Here is a 20,648-nt window from a genome sequence, read left to right as displayed (position 1 = left end):
TCCTGCCCTCTGATAACGGAGACGCTGAAAGCAGCCGCGTAGCGTGGGCTTTTATAGAGCTTCGCCACCTCTGATTGGACGACTGAAAGCCTCCTCCTGATTGGATCGCTTGAAAATCCCTGTCTGCGCTCTAGCAGGATAGAATTGCGACTGCCGGTAATCCCCACTAAATCTCGGATCTCGGTGCACGGCCGAGGCACGGGCCCCTTTTGTGACACTCAGGTCACATCCCATCTCCTCCGGTTTTCCCTCTACCCGAATTCGTGACAGCTTAAAAGCCGTGTGGAGGCTGGAATTCACGAGAAGTTCTCGAAAAGTCATCTGATTTTAATAGTTTATATTTTCTTCCCCTCTCCTGCTTTTTTTTTTTTAATTATTTGTTTGGTTTTTTTTCCTTTTTAAAATATGTTCATTACAGAATAATTAGAAGAAAAAGACTATACAGTTCTCCTTGTCTCCTCACAGAAACAGGCACATTATCCACACTGCCTCAAAGAAAAGATCTCCCAGTTTCTTTCAGTTAGCAGAGACAGATTGTGTAACTGAAGTTTGTAGCTGAGTGTGATACAAACAGTAGAAAGATGAACCTTTACTGCTATTTTTCTCACACTAATTTTTACAAAGAAAGTCAAAATGAGTGCTCACAGCCATCAAGCAAAATAATGATTTTGAGAATGTTCAAAGAAGCGACATCCTGGAGCCCTGTGAGAGCTATGCAGCTGGTGCTGCTTTGTCTGTGCTGGTGAGCACTGAAGCTGGGGGAAAGCCAGAAGTGGCTGCGAGCATTTATTAACAGTTATGTATGAGCAGAAAATGGTTATAAGTATTTTTAAAATATAAAACAAGGGGGGAAAAAAAGCACAACATTTTTCCTGTTATTTCCCTTTGATCTTCATAATGAAAGGTGTAAAGCTGCAGAAATTAATAAACACTCCAGCATAGTGAGGGAGGAAGAATTCTGTGACAAAATCCTGTTGGTAGGTCCTTTTATTGACTGGAATCATTGTTACAACACCTTGCCAGGAACATGGTTTTCATTTGTGTTTTCTTTCTGTAAAGAAAGTTCTATTAAGCATCTAATCTTTAAATAAACAACAACAAAAAGCAACTCACTTATTCCAGGTTACAATGAAGAAACAATGCATTTAGGATTGCCATCAGAAATAAAATACTTATGTTGCATCAGCTTCCTTTTTTTTTTTTTTCTTTTTCTTTTTTTCCCCTCGCCATTATAATGCATCCTTTTTTAGACTCCCATATGCTGATCCTCCCCAAACAGCGATTTGCAGTCGGTTAAAGGAAGAATTCTTAGATCAAGTACAGTGTCATTACTATTTCAGATTGCACTAAACTCTGTGAGACCTAAAAACAGAAAAGAAAATTAATGTCTTGCTAATATACTTTATTAGCAGGGTGCTCAGTATTTACTGGGGAAAATGAGTAAACTAAACCCCTCTGGGCAACCTAACTTAACTACTAGTAGTAGAATGCAAAGCATTACATAGTAATTACCATAAACACTTGTGAAACAGTAACAAGATTCAAAGAAATTACTAAGTAACAGCAACCTCTGTAGGCGGCCTTCCAACAAAAACACAGCGCCACAGCTCTTTTCCAGCGTAAGTGGGTGGCTCTGAAAAGAGCCTTTGGGGTGTTTTAAAAGCGCAGTCTAACGTCAGATTACTTTAGCCGCCGAAGCCGTAGAGGGTGCGTCCCTGGCGCTTGAGCGCGTAGACCACGTCCATGGCCGTGACCGTCTTCCTCTTGGCGTGCTCGGTGTAGGTGACGGCGTCGCGGATGACGTTCTCCAGGAAGACCTTGAGCACGCCGCGCGTCTCCTCGTAGATGAGCCCCGAGATGCGCTTGACGCCGCCGCGCCGCGCCAGGCGGCGGATGGCCGGCTTGGTGATGCCCTGGATGTTGTCGCGCAGCACCTTGCGGTGGCGCTTGGCGCCCCCCTTGCCGAGCCCCTTCCCGCCCTTGCCTCTGCCGGACATGCTGAGCGCCGCGGTAACCGAGAAGAAATGCGTGGGGGCTGTTGGGGAGCGGGGATATTTGTAGTGCGAGAGCCGACCTGATTGGGGACTGCAGAGGAAGGGGCGGGGCTCGGTCTACTTCCCGCCTAATGTGCTTTCTGTGGGCTCATTTGTGCCCCGCTTGCACAAAAATTGTTTTCTTGTGAGTTTTCCTTCTTGGGTCATAACCTTGCTTTTTCATTTAAGTTGACTATCTGGCTTTATTATCACTATTATTATTATTGTTACTTGTTATTATTATTTTTTGTTTTGTTTTTAAAATTTTGTTCAATTAGAACCAGACCTTGATCTTGTAACAGTTTCCTGATTATTGTATCTCTGAAATTTCTGCTCCATTTCTTTATATATCTGTATATATTGTTTTGAAATACGGGTCTGTATTTCATCTTACAGTTTCACTTTTTTTTTTTTTTCTTACAGTGTTCCTTTAATTATCCAGTAGCACTGATTCTTACACATGGTTGTAATGTTTTAAATAGCTGCTCCTCAGAGGTAGTTTTTGTTTTTGTTTTTTAAAGGAGCTTCTTTCAGCAAAATCCATCCAATAGCATTTCTGACAATTGATTTCTACTTCCTTGAATTTCTTTACAATCTCAATTTCCTTCATTTTATGAGCTTCTGCTCAAGGAGAGTGTGACACAAAAAGTACATTAATCAAGAGAGTTTGATTCTTACTTGCTATCTTTCTTTTTCCTTTTCCTTTTTTTTTTCTTTTTTTTCTTTTTTTTTCTTTTTTTTCTTTTTTTTTCCTTTTTTTTCTTTTTTTTTTCTTTTTCAATATCTAAAAAGTTCCTTAAAAGAATATACAGTATTTTCCATTTCTGTGGTATTGTAAATATCCATGTGGCTGTTTTCAGAGATGGAAAAATTAAATTCCTAACAAAGGTATTTTTATCCTTTAAGGGAAGGTGTAGACCTCTTCTGATTTCTTCTGGGATGGAAAACGTTCTGTTACAAACAAGAAACTTCAACAACGATCGTGGCAACAGTCAATGAGTATTGACTGACATTTCTGCTTAGGAGCTGAAAACGATTCATAAAAGCTGAAAAACACTACCATGATTGAGTGTTTGCTGCCCTCTCGTGGACGTTGCTTTACTGCTCTCCCTCTCAAGCTGAGCGGCTTCATGCTTTTTCCCCTCCCCTCCCATCCCATAGAGATAGTGTAACATTTATCTATGAGCAATATACATTTTTTGTCCTTCATCTTCACTCTTCCCTCCCTCCTTCAGTGTGCCTGGCTTCTCTCAATCCACAGCTTTTGTGTCAGCTTGTTGGGTTTGCCACACAATGTTTAAGGCCTGAAACAAACTTTCTGCCACACCAGGCAGAATATGGTGAGTACTTGAGTTAAAGGATTAGTAGACATATCAGGATTAACTTTCAACAGGAATATTTATTGTTACTTGTGGTCCTGTTGTGTTTGCAGCCTGGCACACGTTGGTTGTCTGGCTGTGTCAAGCCAGGGATCAATTCTTGAGTTGCTGCACACTGACCCTCAGCTACTGTCAGTGAATTTCTGGGGGACACAAAGGAAGTTGGGGCAAATGGGGGTCCCAGTTGTTGAGAATTCAAAGAGAAATAAAAACTAAGAGGTTTTAATAGAACAAAACAGATTTATGAAGAGAATATGATTTGTTAGCTTGTGACAGCAGGGGAATACTCTTTCCTGTCATCTTCTCAAAGTGTGCATGCATTTTCTTATCTGGCCTTTCATATTCCTCTCTGATCCTGGCAACTGTAGCACAATAAATATCACAGTGAAAAGACTTTGAGTTTTTTTAAGTTTTGGTTCTATGCAAAATCCTAATTATTGCTGTCCTTGTTTTTCTTCCATGCTTGTGAAGAGAAAATACATCTGACACACAGCTGCTTTTATTGAGGCTCCCTGCCTCAAGAGTGCACAAAGTCTCCCCTCACTAGGCTGGTTCTCAAGTTCTCAAGAGTAATGCAATTTCTATGTTGGGAAGAGAAGTATAAATCATCTTCCAGAAGCCAAGAACAAAGTGACCAAAGGCAGCCAGCTATAGAATGGGCACAGAGTCCTATAGTGAACAGTGGAGAAAACAGAGAAACACGAAAGTGGCAATGGCAATGTATGCTTTTACTAGGGCAGCTACATACATGCATGATTATTCAGCATGCAAGTACAAAATAATATGCTGCTTTGGCTGGCTAGTGACAGCATACATCGGCTGCCGAATGAGTTTAGGAATTATTTTCATGGCTACTGCGGGCCCTGATATTTGTTTGTTTTTATTATGTTTCGTGTTTGAGGAGAGTGAGAAAACTCTTCCTATTTTTCTACACTTCTTTCTTTCCACAGAACCTGACAGCCATTCCTGAGTCATTGTAAAGCAAACCCTGCAGTGCTTGGGAAGATCTAGAATTGGGGTTTCACTGACAGAACACCAGCACCAGCAGAACACCAGCAAAGTAAAGAACACATCTCCCATCGACAGAGCCCCCATAGACAGACCTGGCACCTCTCAGTTCTCAATTGGGTGCATTGTGATCTGGGCTGTGAAAAAGAAACTTGTGGCACATATTTTGCAAAGAAATGCTGTCGCATAATCCTGTTAATTCAGAGGTGTCTGGGTGACAAGTGGCTGCAGTGAACTCAAGCTGAGCACAAAACTGGTTTTGATCTCACTTCTGCTTTCAGGCTTCTCTGCAGGGTCTACTACCCTCACCTTCCTGTCCATGCATAACATCTGCATAACTCAGCTCCTTCCTTCTGAGAGCCTGGGAAATTAATCTTGGATTGTACGCATCTATTCTCCATTTCTTCAGGGTGGGATACCACAAAGACTTCTTTTTTTTCCCCTGTCTTTATTCACCTCAGGTTGCTCGCAACCTCAGAAGATGTGTGAAAACAGCATATACATATTTTACAGAGTTTTGTGTAATCTATCATCATTTCAGCATTTATCAAAACTTCAATTTTCCAAAATCAACATGAAAGATTTTTTGTGTCAGTGTTGCAACTGTCTTTACATAAAAATCAAGCTACCTGTGTTTTCAGCCTCAGCCTGGCTCCTCACTAAGCAGGGGCCTTTCTTTGCTGACTGACAAACCAACTCCTCTTTGGTTACCAGCGACTCAGCTCACAGTATGAAATAGTTGCACAGAATCAACCAAATCAACCTGATTCCAATCCAGTTCCCAGGTCACAGTTATTCACAAAAGGCAAAATGTTATTTTTGCTTGAGATCCTAAAGCTCCTAAAATGTGGCATCCTGTGTTTCAGGCAGAAATATTCGCTTTGCTTGGAGTCTGTAGCACAAGGAAGTGTCCAAGCTGTGGGGGCACTGTAGAAATCTAAGAATCTGTGCTATCTTCCATTCATCTCAGAACAGACATTGTTAATCTGAGCATACAGCCTGTATAAAATCTGCAAAAAACATAATAGATAATCCATGGCAACTGAGATGTCCTGACCTGGAATCGAGTCTTGTAGGAATCCTATTCCAACAACCCTATGCCAGCATCCAGGGCTGTTGCAATCCTATTCCAGCAGCCCTGGTTGTGATAGTAACCCTCTGGGGAAGTTTCTGCTCATTGGTTCTCACAAAAGGACACAACTAAAAGACAGAGACAAGGACATCATGGGCAAGAAAACATTCTGTGAAGCAAACTTTCCCAAGGACTAGAAACTAAGCAGATCATCAGCGTTCTAAGAAAAGAAAACAACAAAAATCAGTAATTCCCTCTGTTGTTTTGATGGTTGTTTAATTATTAATTATTATTATTTATTTAGCCAGTGGATAAGCACTTTTCAGTCTGTCCTGAATAGTTTGCTCCTCAAGGTCAGGCTGGACCAGGATCTGAGCAACCTGATCGAGCTGTAGGTGTCCCTGTTCATCACAGGGGATGTGAACAAGATGACCTTAAAAAATCCTTTCCAACTTTAAGGATTCTATGATCTCAGCACGTGGCTCATCTTGGTTCATGCAGAGCTGAGCTTATCTCTTCCTGATTTCCCCAGTGTCACAGCAACTTAACACGATAAAGAAAATAAATGAATGCCCAGATGTCCAATAAAGGTGTCACACAGCACAGTGAGATGTGTCCCATCTCCATGTAACCACAAACAAGAGAATCAAACCTTTGCTTGACAATTTGCAGTTGGATAATTGAAATGACAGGACTATCCCCTAATTTATTTATTAGGATATCTGCTTGCTTTGTGTCTGGAATAGGAAACTGCTAGGAAGCCAGTGTGGACTGCTGAAATTGATGTGGGGCCCTGAGATTCACATGGCAATCCAGTCCTGTGGCAAGGACTTAATGGTTTAAGACAATCTATTTTTGGGGAAGAGGGAGTTGTGCAGCACCTGTTCCCATAGGTAAGATAATCTGACAGCCCCACAGCAGCAGTGCACAGGCCAAGGGAAGAAGAATGAAAACAAATTGTTTCACGATACTGGCTGAAACTGCAGTGGTGTGATTGCCACAAATGTACTACACTGGTGCATGCATGCTCATTTTTCTCAGGTAGCTCTTGCTTTTTGCTACTGCACTCCCTGTTTCCCATTGGGTAAAGAAACAAACCAACAAATAAGCAAAAAAACAACCCCCCACACAACAGTTTTCAGGCAGTACTTATACTGTTCCGTCCAGCTCAGCTTTACACAACGTAACAGAATAAGTGTTTTCTTCTTTGAATTAAGTCATATGATTTTGCAATTTACATTGCCACAGAATATAGCAAAATAAAGAATATACTGATGCAGAACATGAAGCAAAAGTTCTCAGCTCCATCCCCTGCATGACCCGTTCCACAGCTGGTTTAAAACGCACTCAAGCTAATCAGTAATCAGTAGAAAGACAGCTAGACAACTAGACAAAGGATGAAGAACAGCTAGACAAAGGGTGAAGAATTAACTTTCTCAGGTGTGCTTGCATGAATTCACTTGATGTGAAGTCTTTAAATGGAACATTGTGTTTTCTAGCAGAGTGCAGAGCATGACCACCTGAAGACAAATATCTGAAACCAAACTGAGAAATGGAGACTAAGAAAGAAGATCGTGCTGATGAAATAATTTGTTTGGGACTTTATGAATGATGGATTCTAAGAACTTGAAGAACCCAGTGGAAACTTTTGTAGACATTAAGTCCTTTGTATCACTATGTAAGTGGTCATGATGCATGAGTTGGTTGTCGTCCACTGTGGTGCTGACCCAACTCTGAGTTGTCTTGAATAAATCAGCAAAGCAAATGCAACCTACTCTGCTGTAATTTCTACCTTTTATACACAATTTAACAGATTACTATGTACTTATCTAATATTATTGTCCTTGTACTCTGTCTGCTGGTTCCTATACAGCTGATGCACTCAATATTCCCACATAGCCACACAGTTCCTTTATTGTGCTGTGGAACTTTTAGATTATTTGGCAGCTGCCTCCATCCAAGAACTGTGAAGGCCATTTAGCTGAATCCACAGCTGCAGACTCTTTTCCTCTAAAGGTGTCTTAGACTGGTACTACCAAATGCAGGCCGTGCTCCATCACCAGTGGTGTTCAGTCATTCCTTAATCTTCTAAAACTTATCTAATGCAAAGATATCTGAATTCAATAAATGTTTGAACTGGATTTTCTTAAAAATCAATAATTATCATTTGACACGTTCCCTCTTCTCAATTTATTTATTTTTTTTTCCTGAGGAAACTCCCTAATCCCTCCTCTGGGCAAATAGAGATGATAGGTGACAGCACACCAACACAGAACCACTGCCATTTAGCCCAACTCATCTCCCAGGCCAAAATATTTTTTCCAATTCAATTAGCAGGGTGTGTAATGCTGTTTTGTCCATCCTGCTGCAACTGCTTGTTTTTTGCTTTTTCAGGCTCCAATCCAAAGTAATAAACTGACCATTAACATCACATTTGCCTCAGCACTGTACCTGTTGTTTGAATGTACTCAGCCAAAATCCACTTCTTTTTGACTATGTGTAGAGAGATGGAAAACCACAACTGACCCAGTCTCATTGGGTCAGTGCAAATAGTTGGGGTAAAGCCCTTAAAAAAATTGGTGGGTGTGACAGCGAGCAACTTCAACTTACGGTAGGCGTGAGTCTGTTAGGTGCAGCTCCACCCCAACCTCTCGATCTCAGCTCAGGACTTGGGGCTGTCAGTGAGCGGTGAACCAACCCAAAAAGCTCAGGGGAAAAGTAAAACAAGAAGAGATGCACGTGTGGGTTGGTATGTTACATAGAAGAAGAGGTCATAGTTCCCAACAAGAACCAAAACTGTGTGCTAGGAGGACATGCAGAAGAAGCGTAACAGCAACAGTTGAGGAAGATGTCTCAGAAGCACAGGCTCTGTTTTGAATTCATTCCCCTTTAGACTTAAGAACAAAAACAACCGCAAACGAATATCTGCAAATGCGGTCTAACAATTTCTCCTCCAAACTGCAGCCCCCCCACTGTTGGTCAGTCACTTCGGATATGTGGGCTAACGAGCTAAGACCAACCCGTTTTATTGAGAGCTGAGCAGATCTGCGAAATTGCTTCCTCGCTGAGGAAACAGTAGTTACGGCACTACATATAGAAGAAAAGCAGCCGTCCCGTTCTTTTCCTTCTCTCTGATCAAGCCCCCAGGCACAGCTGAGAGCATGGAACACACTAAACACGGTCGAGTCGCCCGCATAGGGGTGAGGCTGGGTGCAGGCAGGGGTGCTCCGAGCCCCACGAGCTCCTCCTGGCCTCCGCTGGTGGCCGTACGAGAACCGAGCCCTGCGGCTCTAAGGGCAAAAGCTTAAGCACCGAAGCGATGAGGAGAGTTCCAGGAGTAACTCCCGCGCTACGATATCCAGGGGAGAAACGAGACTCTTGGGGTCTTAATCGCACAGGGATTAAAATAAGCCCACGCAGAGGAGGCAGTCACGCACCGGTTAAGTTCATACACCTCTTCCGCCGAGCGAAAAACTTGAATTCCCGCCCGATAGAATAGAGACGGAGCGCCTGTGCAACTCGGAAACCCCGCGCACCCCAGAAGCTCGCCAGCCGCAGCCAATGTTCGCGCAGCGCGGGCTTTTCGAAATCCGCCGCGATGGGGAGAGCAAAGAGCAAAGAGCGCGCCAACCACGGCGCAGCGCCGGAGCGGCGAGCGCTGCTGGGACTCAGACAAACCCTCCGGATTCGCTCCAGTTCCGTACAGCCGCCGTGAGGCTCCTCACAGCGCGCCGGCTCGGACGTGGTGCAGTGAGCTGCTGCGTGGACAGCTGCCTGGGACACGGGGGAAACGGAGGGAGGGAGATCTGCACCGCGGTCTGACGGGCTGAAAAAGCGAGCCTCCAACCGCACACACAAAGAACCGTAAGAAACAGCATTTCAGCTCTTTTTGAGAAACTATGGGTGGCTCTTAAAAGAGCCGTTGGGTTTTATCTGCCAAGCAGAGGAGAGGGATTTTTTTCAGGATATTTATTTTTTCTTGGGGGCCGCCTTCTTTGCTTTGGCTGCCTTCGGTTTGGCCGTCTTGGGCTTGGCAGCTTTGGGCTTCACCGCCTTCGTTTTGGCTGGGCTCTTGACTGCCACCGCCTTTTTGGGCTTGGCAGCCTTTGTCGCTTTCTTGGGGCTCTTTGCTGCCTTCTTGGTGGCAGCGGCCGCTGGCTTCATGGCTTTCTTGGGGCTCTTCTTCGCCGCCGCCTTCTTGGGCTTTTTGGCTGCGCTGGCAGGCTTCTTGGGCGCTGCCTTCTTGGGCTTGGCTGCGGGCGTTCTCTTCCTAGGAGCCTTCTCCTTCGCCTCTCCCGGCTTCTTGCTGAGGCGGAACGAGCCAGAGGCGCCGGTGCCCTTGGTCTGCACCAGGGTGCCCTTGCTGACGAGGCTCTTGAGCCCCAGCTTGATGCGGCTGTTACTTTTTTCCACGTCGTAGCCGCCGGCGGCCAGCGCCTTCTTGAGCGCGGCGAGGGAGAGCCCCTTGCGCTCCTTGGAGGCGGACACGGCCTTGGTGATCAGCTCGGTGACGCTGGGGCCCGCGGGCTTGCGGGCTTTGGCGCCGCCCGCCGCCTTCTTCGGCTTCTTGGCGGGGGCCGCCTTGGCCGGGGTCGGAGCGGCGGCGACATCGGGCGCAGCAACAGGAGCGGTCTCGGCCATGGCGCCTCCTGCGGAGCTCCACGAACAATGGCGCGGCCGCCGCCGCCGCCCCCTTTATAGCAGCGCCGCGCGTGCTGATTGGCTGGCCCCGCCGACCGCCGCCGCTCCGGTTGTGTTTCTTGTCGGTCCAAAAAGCTCTTTTTCCTTCAGAAATTGACCGTCCGCGCGCCCAGTTCCTTACTGGGACGTGAGGGGACGTGGGTGCCGCAAGCTGGAAGAGTTACCCGTTAGAATGAGGAGAAATAAGGGAAAGAGATCCGAGAAACTCCGCTGAGTGGAGCCGTGGTGACCCTGGAACAGGGAAACATTCTATTTATCTTCTAAATTAAAAGTATCCCTTTGGATAAATCCACACAGCCGGCATGAAACCGTGTACTTCAGAAGCTCCTCTCCTGATTAGGGCAAATACCGCAGTGGCTTCAGTGTCTGATCTCAGCTTAAATGCGTTTGAAAGCTGAGCAAGTAACACAACCCAGCCCCACGGCACGGGCTCGGCTCCCGCTCCCCTTTGTGAACACAGCGTCCCACTCGGCGCCCTCTCGGCCCGCCGCTGCTCTCCCGGTGTCGGCAAGCAGAGGTGGGCACCCTGGCAGAGGGGTGAAAGCCGACGTCTCTTTACATCTGCTTTAGTATTGTACGGGAGCAAAGCACCAACCCTGAGGGCGGATGAGCCTGTTAGAGCACTGCCAATGCATCCTGAAAGGCTTGCTTTGTCAGGAGACCCGTGAGCTACCATTGTAGTACACCGTCTTTTGATCTTAAAACCCAGACGTCTTTGTATCGCGATTTATTAAAATTCGTTGTGAAAATAGAATCTGGGACGTAATGAAACTCACACCATTTCAAGAGCTTCCCTTCCCCAGGTAGATCCATATTAAATAAAAACCGATTAATTCTCAGTTTCCACCTTCAAATTCTCCCCTCCCTTTTCAATAGCATTCTGCTTTCTTTTTTCAGTGTGAACCACTGACAGGCACGTCTGTGATAACATTGTTGCACACAATGGATACAAGGCCATCATTAGTTGCTCATGCTGGTGAAGCAGATACATTCCGGGCTCCAAGAAACTGAAACAGAGTGAAGTGAATGAGGTCACAACTCAGCGTCACAGCAGCCTGAGTAAACAGATGCACAGCTGTCTTTGAGAAATTTCACACTCTTTTAGCTGAAAATGTCCATCTCTGAGAAATAACAGGAACTACATCTCTACAGCATGTCCTGGTAAATGAGAGATGGGAATATCAAATGACCTCTGTGAATCATTTTAAATGAGTTTTTCTTACGGTCACTCACGAGTCAAGAAGCAAAAGCTCTACATCAAACTGTGGATCTGAATTATTCCAGTGATTTTACATTGTTAATTTTTATTCTCTGGAGGTTAAACGAGGAAAGAAATACAGGGCTGAGTGAGATACCCCAGAGAGTGCACTTTGGCCTGCAAGATGAAGGTAACTGTGTTTCGGCTGCGATAACAAGCATGACAGAAATGTTAATGTAAGGTTGCAGGATTGCCTATTGTGTGAAAACAAAAATTGGAAAGCATTTTTTATTCTGATTTTGCCTGATGCTTATTTCTTAAAGTGCGGAGAGTTGAGGCCCTTAGTGATGAGACTGGAGACTGACTCAGAAGTGCTGACAGTGAGGAGAAGGTTAGTTGTAAACTAGTAATGGAGACCCTGAGGCCTGAATTAGGGACACCATGCAGAACACTGTAAAGCAATGAGAAGTTGGAGGGAGGAGGAGCTGCTACCTGGGAGTTCAATCCAGTCTGTCTATCCATCAGGAGTTGAGAGCTTGCACTGCTGATGGGGGACTGATCAGCAGGCAGTCCTGCTGTTATTGTGCATCAGTCAGCAGGTGGTGAGTGACTGCATTTATAAATCCATTTTTGTTTCCAGATTTCTCTTCTTGGTAAATAACTTTGACCTCACCCTGCGAGTCCTATTTTATTACTAATTCTCTTTCTCATTCTACTTGGGAGGGACTGAGAGGAGTGAATGAAAGGCTATGTGGTAGCTGCCTTCCAGGTTAAACCACAACAGCTAGTATATTGTATGTAATAATTTCCTGTTTTTCAGCATAATCACCACCATCAGCTACCATCACCATACATTTCCACCAGTGTTAAACAAGAGCCTGTATGCCATGCCCACAAAAATCTGTACCAGTGGAGGTGACCCACTGTTGCTGCTGTCATCTGTCCTTTTGCTGTCACCTGTCACATGCAACAAAATGTAATGGAATAATGGTGGGGAGGTTCGTCTTCTACTGTCATATCACCATCTCTGTCTCTGACATCACAGACCAGCATCATGAAACAGGAAGCATTACTTTGAGAGCAGCCATCACACATCTCATGTCCTCCCAGGGACAACAGCATCAAGGTTTTGTAGCTTTACAGTGCATTGGCATTTTTATGTATCTGCTTCTTCCCTCTTTCTTTCTCTATTTCTTTCAAACTTCTTACACTAAATGGCATTTTTTCTGTCAATTCCCTGGACTCGTACAGCAAGGAAAATTAGATTCACATTCTGCCTTATACGTCACACAAGCAGAGGAAAGGTATAATTGCACATGGATTCCTGGGATTGGAAATGGGATATTCATTTGTTACTTTTATTATCATTACATTTTCTACACTTACTTAGAAACTGGAACATATTTACAGTTTTGAGTAGGAGGTCTCAAAACCATCAGTGCTTCATATAATGTTTTTTTTTACATATGAGATTATGCCCATCCACTGTGTTAGGAGCTTATGATAAGAGAAGATGGCTGGGTACATAAGGCTCCAGTTCTCACTGGAGAAAACATTATGAGCTCTTCTACAAATTAGGTTAAATTAAAGGAAAAGAACAAGAAGAAGAAGAGGAGGAAAAAAAGATAGGTGCTGAGTGTTATAGAAATCCTTGGATCATTTATTTTTCCCTTTGGCTCTTTACTCAATTACATTTTGCACTGGAACATTCAGGCATAGTATGCTACAGCTATCCAAGTATTCCAAGCATATTTTAATTTCCCAGCCACTGTAGGTTGCAGTTTAAAATTTCAGGCATTGTAGAATATATTACAAAGCAAAGAACTTATGTATTAGCATAAGAACTTAGGATAGCTACAGTACGAAGGCTTCCCCAGGCTTTGATCTTCCACTATTTCAACTGGCAGATGTTGTATTTGACATGATAATTCCATTTTCCTTCCCTTCCCATGTAGAATAAAGAAGTGTCAATGGAAATTCTGAAATAATTCGTGAAATTATTATTACTTTCCTTCCAGGAGCAAGACCTTTTGATAAAGGTCTAATGGCTGCAGCTGAAGCTTGCTCTGTAACACAAGAGTGGAAATGAAAAGAAGGAACAACATATGTTTAACCCACAGTATATGTCTAAGAATAGGTGTAAGTTAGAAATAATCATTTTCCAGTTCTCAGTTTTGGAGTGAGAAAGAGCACTTTTCTAAATATCAGATTAGAACTCCATCCAAAAGTGTAAGGTTAGGGCATTTCCCTTTCAAAACTCCAGTTATGATGCAAGAAGACAAGTTACAATGCTGAAGGAAGCCGAGTACACTTAGGAAACTCCTTAATGTGCTTTGAAATGCCTTTTCTTTTTCTAGAAATGGCAAAAATAGTATATGGAATTCCCCAGCACAAATGATACCAGTAAACCCAATACCTAATATGGTAAAATTGGCCAAAATTCTACTGCCTACTTCAGCCCACACTGTTAAGATGCTTAGCAATCAGGAGAGCTTCCATCCTGACTTAATAGCTTGGAATACATGAGTTAACTCCCAAGATTTAGGGAAGGGTGCGTACCAGCAATTTCAAGTAGATACCTTGTTTTCTAAAGCTCCATTTATTTGAAAGAGTTCTGGGCCATAAAAAGGCTCAAAGGAAAAGCCAGTCTTTTTGTAATCTTTTTTGCCTTTGTTGCCACTGGGGTTACATTCTGACATTCATTTTGCAGCTGACAACCACATTTCATGTCTTGGACAGCAGACCCCGCTGTTGAAGTGTACAGAGATCAAATTTGTGCATGCAAGTTATAAATCATAACTTCAACTCTATCTAAAACTATTTGTGCACAAATTCACTGCAGAGAAAAATAAACCACAAGTCTATACAGTAAAAACTGTTTTATGTTTATTGTTTAAAAAGGAAAGAAGCTAAGAAGAATATTGTGTAAACAAGTGAAATTGGAGATAGCCTAAGAAGCAGAGGAGAAATCACTAAGCAAATCTACAAGAAGTACATTCAGAATTCACAGACATTTAAAAGCACGCATACGGTATTTGAGCCTTTAAAAAATCTATTGTTAAAAATTACTGGCTACGATTTATGCAATTTATCATTTATTCTTAGATATTTGGTTGTTTGCAAGGGACTGGGGACATACGCAGGCATAACGGCATTAAAAAAAAGAAAAAGAAAAAAAAAAAAAAAAAAAAAAAGAAGAGAAGAAAGTCATGCTGTTCCTAGGGATCAGTAAATTAAATGTGTATCAGGCTCTACATATACTGTATTGACAACTTCAGTTTGTATACACTGTGCCCACCATCAAAAAAGCAACACATGAACAGATTAAAGACTTGGTGCTATTCTAAAAGGAAAAACCAATTAAAGAAGATTCCCAATGGTTTGGCATCATTTTCAGGAAAAAAATCCTCACCTAGGAACTACAACGTAAATTACACACAACTATCGATACAGGAACGCTGAAAATATTGGGACTCATGGAAAGCTGTCAAGAGAGTAACGAAAAGCAATAGAAAAATAAAGTGAAATAGATTCGTCAGGTAGTGTACTCTACACAGGAGAAAAAAATAAAATAAAATAAAATAAAGGAATGAGAAAAACAGAATGCAATGAGCAACGTGAAACGCACTGCAGAAGGGAAAAAAAAAAAAAGAGGCCAGGCGGAGGCCCCGCCCGCCGGGGAGGAGGACGCGGTTGGCGCTCCCGCCCCCGCCTGGGGCCGCGCCCCTGTTCTCAATCAGGTCCGACTCCACACCATAACACACAGGCGCGCCGCGCCCGCTCCTCACTGGTGTCGGAAGGCTCGCGGTCGCAGCATGTCCGGCAGAGGCAAGGGCGGGAAGGGGCTCGGCAAGGGGGGCGCCAAGCGCCACCGCAAGGTGCTGCGCGACAACATCCAGGGCATCACCAAGCCGGCCATCCGCCGCCTGGCGCGGCGCGGCGGCGTCAAGCGCATCTCGGGGCTCATCTACGAGGAGACGCGCGGCGTGCTCAAGGTCTTCCTGGAGAACGTCATCCGCGACGCCGTCACCTACACCGAGCACGCCAAGAGGAAGACGGTCACGGCCATGGACGTGGTCTACGCGCTTAAGCGCCAGGGACGCACCCTCTACGGCTTCGGCGGTTAAACTCGTCTCCGATTTCGGCAGCCCAAACACGCTTTCAGCAACCCAAAGGCTCTTTTCAGAGCCGCCCACTTGGTTCCAACAAAGAGCTGTGTCACCTTGCCTAATGTGCCGCCAATTTTTTTGTTTAATAGTTTCGCTCTTTTTCCTTCGCGTTTCCCAGCTGCATTCTCAGCTCTTCGCTTTCTGTGTCCGGACCGCAGAGCTGCGTAGCTCTGCTGTCCAGCGCAGGATTAGGGTTAGTCGCGGCGTCCTTCCGTCCCCCTGGCAAGCTGCTCCACTGCCTTGGCTTCCCCGCAGGCAGGCGCTCGCCGGGCAGCGTTCGGGCTGCTCCTCGCTTCAGGGCGCGCTATTGACTTCTGAGCTCGTTGCTAGCGACCGGATCAGACGCGTGCTGGGGTGCCAAGGGCGAAGCCAACGCCTCCCTTCGGCGCCGCGCCCGAAAAGGCAGAGAGAAAAGAGAAGCAGAAGCGGGTTCGGCCCTGACAGGAACCTGTCCGGGATTTGGGGGAGGGGTAAAGAGGCAAAAGGCGCCTATTCCGCTTCCTGCCGCCCGTCCACAGGGGCCGCGGACGCAGGGCTCGCGGCACGGGGCGGAGACCAACGGCCGCGCGTTGGCCGCCCCTTTCTCCCTAAACGTTTCTCCCGCCCTTACGAAAAGCGCGAGCGGGGCCTCCCGCAGCGGCTGCCGCTCGGGAGCGGGACGGAGAGCGACTTCAGCGCAGCGCTTGGGGTTGCGGTAGGGACACGGCAGCGTCGCCGAGGAGAAAACTCGGGGCTCCCCGACCGCACCGCATCTCTCCGCCGGAACTGCGTGGCCCGCACGGACAGAAAACCCCCCAGCCAGCGCCGGGAACACCCCGGAGCCACCCGCGCCAACACACCACACAAGCACTCATCGAGTCGTGGCATTCCGAGCTCTTTCTCGAGACTGTGGGTGGCTCTGAAAAGAGCCTTTGGGTTTCACTTCGCTGCTTTGCGCGTTTCCGCGGGGCCAGCTCACTTGGCCTTAGCCTTGTGGCTGTCGGTCTTCTTGGGCAGCAGCACGGCCTGGATGTTGGGCAGCACCCCACCCTGCGCGATGGTGACCTTGCCCAGCAGCTTGTTGAGCTCCTCGTCGTTGCGGATGGCCAGCTGCAGGTGGCGGGGGATGATGCGCGTCTTCTTGTTGTCGCGGGCCGCGTTGCCCGCCAGCTCCAGGATCTCGGCCGTCAGGTACTCCAGCACGGCCGCCAGGTACACCGGGGCGCCGGCGCCCACCCGCTCCGCGTAGTTGCCCTTGCGCAGCAGCCGGTGCACGCGGCCCACGGGGAACTGCAGCCCGGCCCGCGACGAGCGCGACTTGGCCTTGGCGCGCGCCTTCCCGCCCTGCTTCCCGCGGCCCGACATCGTCGATCAGTCGCTCAGACGCTCAACTACAAACTTCGCAGGAAATCAAAACACGCAACGACTGCCCGCGCTCCCCCGTGCGCCTTTATATCCCTTCCCATTGCGCGGCCGCCGGCTCCTGATAGGCGGAGCTGTCCTCACGGGGACCGAGCGGCCAATGGCGTAACGAATCTCGGCCCGACCAATACCGACGAGCGCTTTTCCCCGCCCCGCCCCCGCGCTCTTCAGATAGCCAATGGCTGGGCCGAGGGGGCGGGAGCAGGTGGCGTTGTCCCTCTGGAGGCACGTATGGGGCAGCCTCTCAAAGCGTTTGTGGCTGCGCCGGACCTTCTTCGTGCCTCCCTTCTGTCTGTTTTGTTGTCTTGTGAAACAGCACTGCAGCTGCTGAAGGCCTGAGGACGGGAGAGTCGGAGGGAGAGTGAAATAAAAGGGGAGGATGGGCGTTTGTGTCAGAGAGAGCAGAGGAGTCTGACAATTGGGACAGCCCCTCCATGGATTAACCGTTCCTGGTAACCTTCCTGGAAGAAAATATCGCAGCACTACTTCCATGCCTGAATGAATTACTCGAAATTAAAAACTAAAGCAGGTGCCTCTCTGCTAATGGCTCTATATACATACTAACTACATTGACCAGCCTTCTGTTCTTTGCTTGCATATAAACACCTCAGATTGACATGCTTCATGGTATAAAATTGTGTCTATTCCAGTTACATTGCAGTGTTACAGCTCCTTTTGTTGTAGATGGAGTGGCTCTTAAAAGAGCCTTTGGGTTCTTTAAAGTACATGTTTAAAAGCAACTTTCGAGGCTTATTTCTCTTTATGCCCTTTCCCCGCGGATGCGCCGGGCGAGCTGGATGTCCTTGGGCATGATGGTGACGCGCTTGGCATGGATGGCGCACAGGTTGGTGTCCTCGAAGAGCCCCACCAGGTAAGCCTCGCTCGCCTCCTGCAGCGCCATGACGGCCGAGCTCTGGAAGCGCAGGTCGGTCTTGAAGTCCTGCGCGATCTCGCGCACCAGGCGCTGGAAGGGCAGCTTGCGGATCAGCAGCTCCGTGGACTTCTGGTAGCGGCGGATCTCGCGCAGCGCCACCGTGCCGGGCCGGTAGCGGTGCGGCTTCTTCACGCCGCCCGTGGCCGGCGCGCTCTTGCGGGCCGCCTTGGTGGCCAGCTGCTTGCGGGGCGCCTTGCCGCCCGTCGACTTACGCGCCGTCTGCTTCGTGCGCGCCATCGCCAAAGAGCAGCACTAAGTTAAACGCTATACCACAAAATAAGCGCGGCTGTGCACAGTGGGGCCATTTATAGCAGCACCGCTCGTGCTGATTGGCCGAAACAAACCTGCTGAATCTCATTGGTCAATTCGAAGTTTAAAATAACCGCCCTTAGGGCGTACCGGCAACTACTGTTGCCTTTGTTCTCTCATTGCAGTGACTCATCAAGCACACAGGAACTTCTATATTTTTTATTTTTTTTAAGGCAAAGATTTATTTTCGCGTACCTTGAAAGCATTCATGCTTATTCAGAAGAAAGACAATAAGCAGTGAACAATGCATTATATAGTGAAGGCAGTAGTGAGAGAAAAAAATGATAAAACTAAGTTTTCTTAAGGAAGAATACTTAAAATACGTTTCAATTCTGCTTTTATGCTGGATTGCAAGGAATACATTAACTCAGGGAATGTGGATCATTAGGCTTTTTGTAACTACTGTGGTATTCTTTAAGATGTGCTGTTCAGAAAGGAGAGGTTGGGGGCCTCTTAAAAAATACTGAAAAAGGGGTGACCTTATAATGCGACCATTCAGCAATCGCGTAAAGCTCCCCGGTGGGGAAAATCCCGGGGTGCTTTATGGGGGCCCTGTGAGGGGAGATGATTACTACAGAAATTCCATGCCCTTGGAGACATAAGCGTGCGTGTATCCCTCTCTACCGACAAATCGCTCAAACTTCGAAGTATGCCTTTCCTTCAGCCACTGTTTCCCTCAGCATGCAACACAAGAGCAGAGGGGAAGAACAAAATTAAAAAAACAAAAAAAAACAAAAAAAAACAAAAAAAAAAAAAAAGAGAAAAAAGGACCGGTTCAGACCCCGCGGATGGGACCGGGACGTGGACTGCCGCTGAGCTCGCACCGCTACTGACGGGACCTGCCGGAGATCCCGCCCAGCCATTGGCTATCTGAAGAGCGCGGGGGCGGGGCGGGGAAAAGCGCTCGTCGGTATTGGTCGGGCCGAGATTCGTTACGCCATTGGCCGCTCGGTCCCCGTGAGGACAGCTCCGCCTATCAGGAGCCGGCGGCCGCGCAATGGGAAGGGATATAAAGGCGCACGGGGGAGCGCGGGCAGTCGTTGCGTGTTTTGATTTCCTGCGAAGTTTGTAGTTGAGCGTCTGAGCGACTGATCGACGATGTCGGGCCGCGGGAAGCAGGGCGGGAAGGCGCGCGCCAAGGCCAAGTCGCGCTCGTCGCGGGCCGGGCTGCAGTTCCCCGTGGGCCGCGTGCACCGGCTGCTGCGCAAGGGCAACTACGCGGAGCGGGTGGGCGCCGGCGCCCCGGTGTACCTGGCGGCCGTGCTGGAGTACCTGACGGCCGAGATCCTGGAGCTGGCGGGCAACGCGGCCCGCGACAACAAGAAGACGCGCATCATCCCCCGCCACCTGCAGCTGGCCATCCGCAACGACGAGGAGCTCAACAAGCTGCTGGGCAAGGTCACCATCGCGCAGGGTGGGGTGCTGCCCAACATCCAGGCCGTGCTGCTGCCCAAGAAGACCGACAGCCACAAGGCTAAGGCCAAGTGAGCTGGCCCCGCGGAAACGCGCAAAGCAGCGAAGTGAAACCCAAAGGCTCTTTTCAGAGCCACCCACAGTCTCGAGAAAGAGCTCGGAATGCCACGACTCGATGAGTGCTTGTGTGGTGTGTTGGCGCGGGTGGCTCCGGGGTGTTCCCGGCGCTGGCTGGGGGGTTTTCTGTCCGTGCGGGCCACGCAGTTCCGGCGGAGAGATGCGGTGCGGTCGGGGAGCCCCGAGTTTTCTCCTCGGCGACGCTGCCGTGTCCCTACCGCAACCCCAAGCGCTGCGCTGAAGTCGCTCTCCGTCCCGCTCCCGAGCGGCAGCCGCTGCGGGAGGCCCCGCTCGCGCTTTTCGTAAGGGCGGGAGAAACGTTTAGGGAGAAAGGGGCGGCCAACGCGCGGCCGTTGGTCTCCGCCCCGTGCCGCGAGCCCTGCGTCCGCGGCCCCTGTGGACGGGCGGCAGGAAGCGGAATAGGCGCCTTTTGCCTCTTTACCCCTCCCCCAAATCCCGGACAGGTTCCTGTCAGGGCCGAACCCGCTTCTGCTTCTCTTTTCTCTCTGCCTTTTCGGGCGCGGCGCCGAAGGGAGGCGTTGGCTTCGCCCTTGGCACCCCAGCACGCGTCTGATCCGGTCGCTAGCAACGAGCTCAGAAGTCAATAGCGCGCCCTGAAGCGAGGAGCAGCCCGAACGCTGCCCGGTGAGCGCCTGCCTGCGGGGAAGCCAAGGCAGTGGAGCAGCTTGCCAGGGGGACGGAAGGACGCCGCGACTAACCCTAATCCTGCGCTGGACAGCAGAGCTACGCAGCTCTGCGGTCCGGACACAGAAAGCGAAGAGCTGAGAATGCAGCTGGGAAACGCGAAGGAAAAAGAGCGAAACTATTAAACAAAAAAATTGGCGGCACATTAGGCAAGGTGACACAGCTCTTTGTTGGAACCAAGTGGGCGGCTCTGAAAAGAGCCTTTGGGT

At 48.0% G+C, this 20,648-nt stretch overlaps 4 protein-coding genes across 4 annotated transcripts in view; 2 read left to right on the top strand and 2 right to left on the bottom strand.

The window, feature by feature from the left end:
• Nucleotides 1-9,392: 9,392 nt before the first annotated feature.
• Nucleotides 9,393-10,195, bottom strand: LOC128074015 (histone H1.03). Its single transcript, XM_052669521.1, has one exon. The coding sequence runs from the start codon at nucleotides 10,131-10,133 to the stop codon at nucleotides 9,462-9,464; it is 672 nt and encodes a 223-aa protein (XP_052525481.1). The 5' UTR covers nucleotides 10,134-10,195; the 3' UTR covers nucleotides 9,393-9,461.
• A 4,789-nt stretch (nucleotides 10,196-14,984) lies between these two features.
• LOC128074023 (histone H4-like) lies at nucleotides 14,985-15,622 on the top strand. Its single transcript, XM_052669531.1, has one exon. It carries the CDS (start codon nucleotides 15,000-15,002, stop codon nucleotides 15,516-15,518), a length of 519 nt encoding a protein of 172 aa, XP_052525491.1. The 5' UTR covers nucleotides 14,985-14,999; the 3' UTR covers nucleotides 15,519-15,622.
• A 796-nt stretch (nucleotides 15,623-16,418) lies between these two features.
• Nucleotides 16,419-16,971, bottom strand: LOC128074036 (histone H2A-IV). The gene has a single exon (XM_052669543.1). The coding sequence runs from the start codon at nucleotides 16,902-16,904 to the stop codon at nucleotides 16,515-16,517; it is 390 nt and encodes a 129-aa protein (XP_052525503.1). The 5' UTR covers nucleotides 16,905-16,971; the 3' UTR covers nucleotides 16,419-16,514.
• Nucleotides 16,972-19,240: 2,269 nt separating this feature from the next.
• LOC128074034 (histone H2A-IV) overlaps nucleotides 19,241-20,648 on the top strand; it is a 36,903-nt gene continuing 35,495 nt past the window's right edge. Inside the window, exon 1 of the mRNA XM_052669541.1 lies at nucleotides 19,241-19,737. Within this exon, the coding sequence (XP_052525501.1) occupies nucleotides 19,303-19,692 (390 nt within the window). The 5' untranslated portion in view covers nucleotides 19,241-19,302 and the 3' untranslated portion in view covers nucleotides 19,693-19,737. The remainder of the gene's footprint in view (nucleotides 19,738-20,648) is intronic.

The sequence above is a fragment of the Tympanuchus pallidicinctus genome, unplaced genomic scaffold (assembly GCF_026119805.1).
Source record: "Tympanuchus pallidicinctus isolate F22 unplaced genomic scaffold, pur_lepc_1.0 scaffold8, whole genome shotgun sequence".
Taxonomy (NCBI): Eukaryota; Metazoa; Chordata; class Aves; order Galliformes; family Phasianidae; genus Tympanuchus; species Tympanuchus pallidicinctus.
The sequence above is the reverse complement of the archived record's forward strand: the minus strand, read 5'-3'. Positions and strand labels throughout refer to the sequence as shown.

Bases quoted from the DNA above. Each gene is read 5' to 3' on its own strand.
- LOC128074015 (XM_052669521.1), bottom strand. From the start codon at position 10,133: ATGGCCGAGACCGCTCCTGTTGCTGCGCCCGATGTCGCCGCCGCTCCG.
- LOC128074023 (XM_052669531.1), top strand. From the start codon at position 15,000: ATGAGCAACGTGAAACGCACTGCAGAAGGGAAAAAAAAAAAAAGAGGC.
- LOC128074036 (XM_052669543.1), bottom strand. From the start codon at position 16,904: ATGTCGGGCCGCGGGAAGCAGGGCGGGAAGGCGCGCGCCAAGGCCAAG.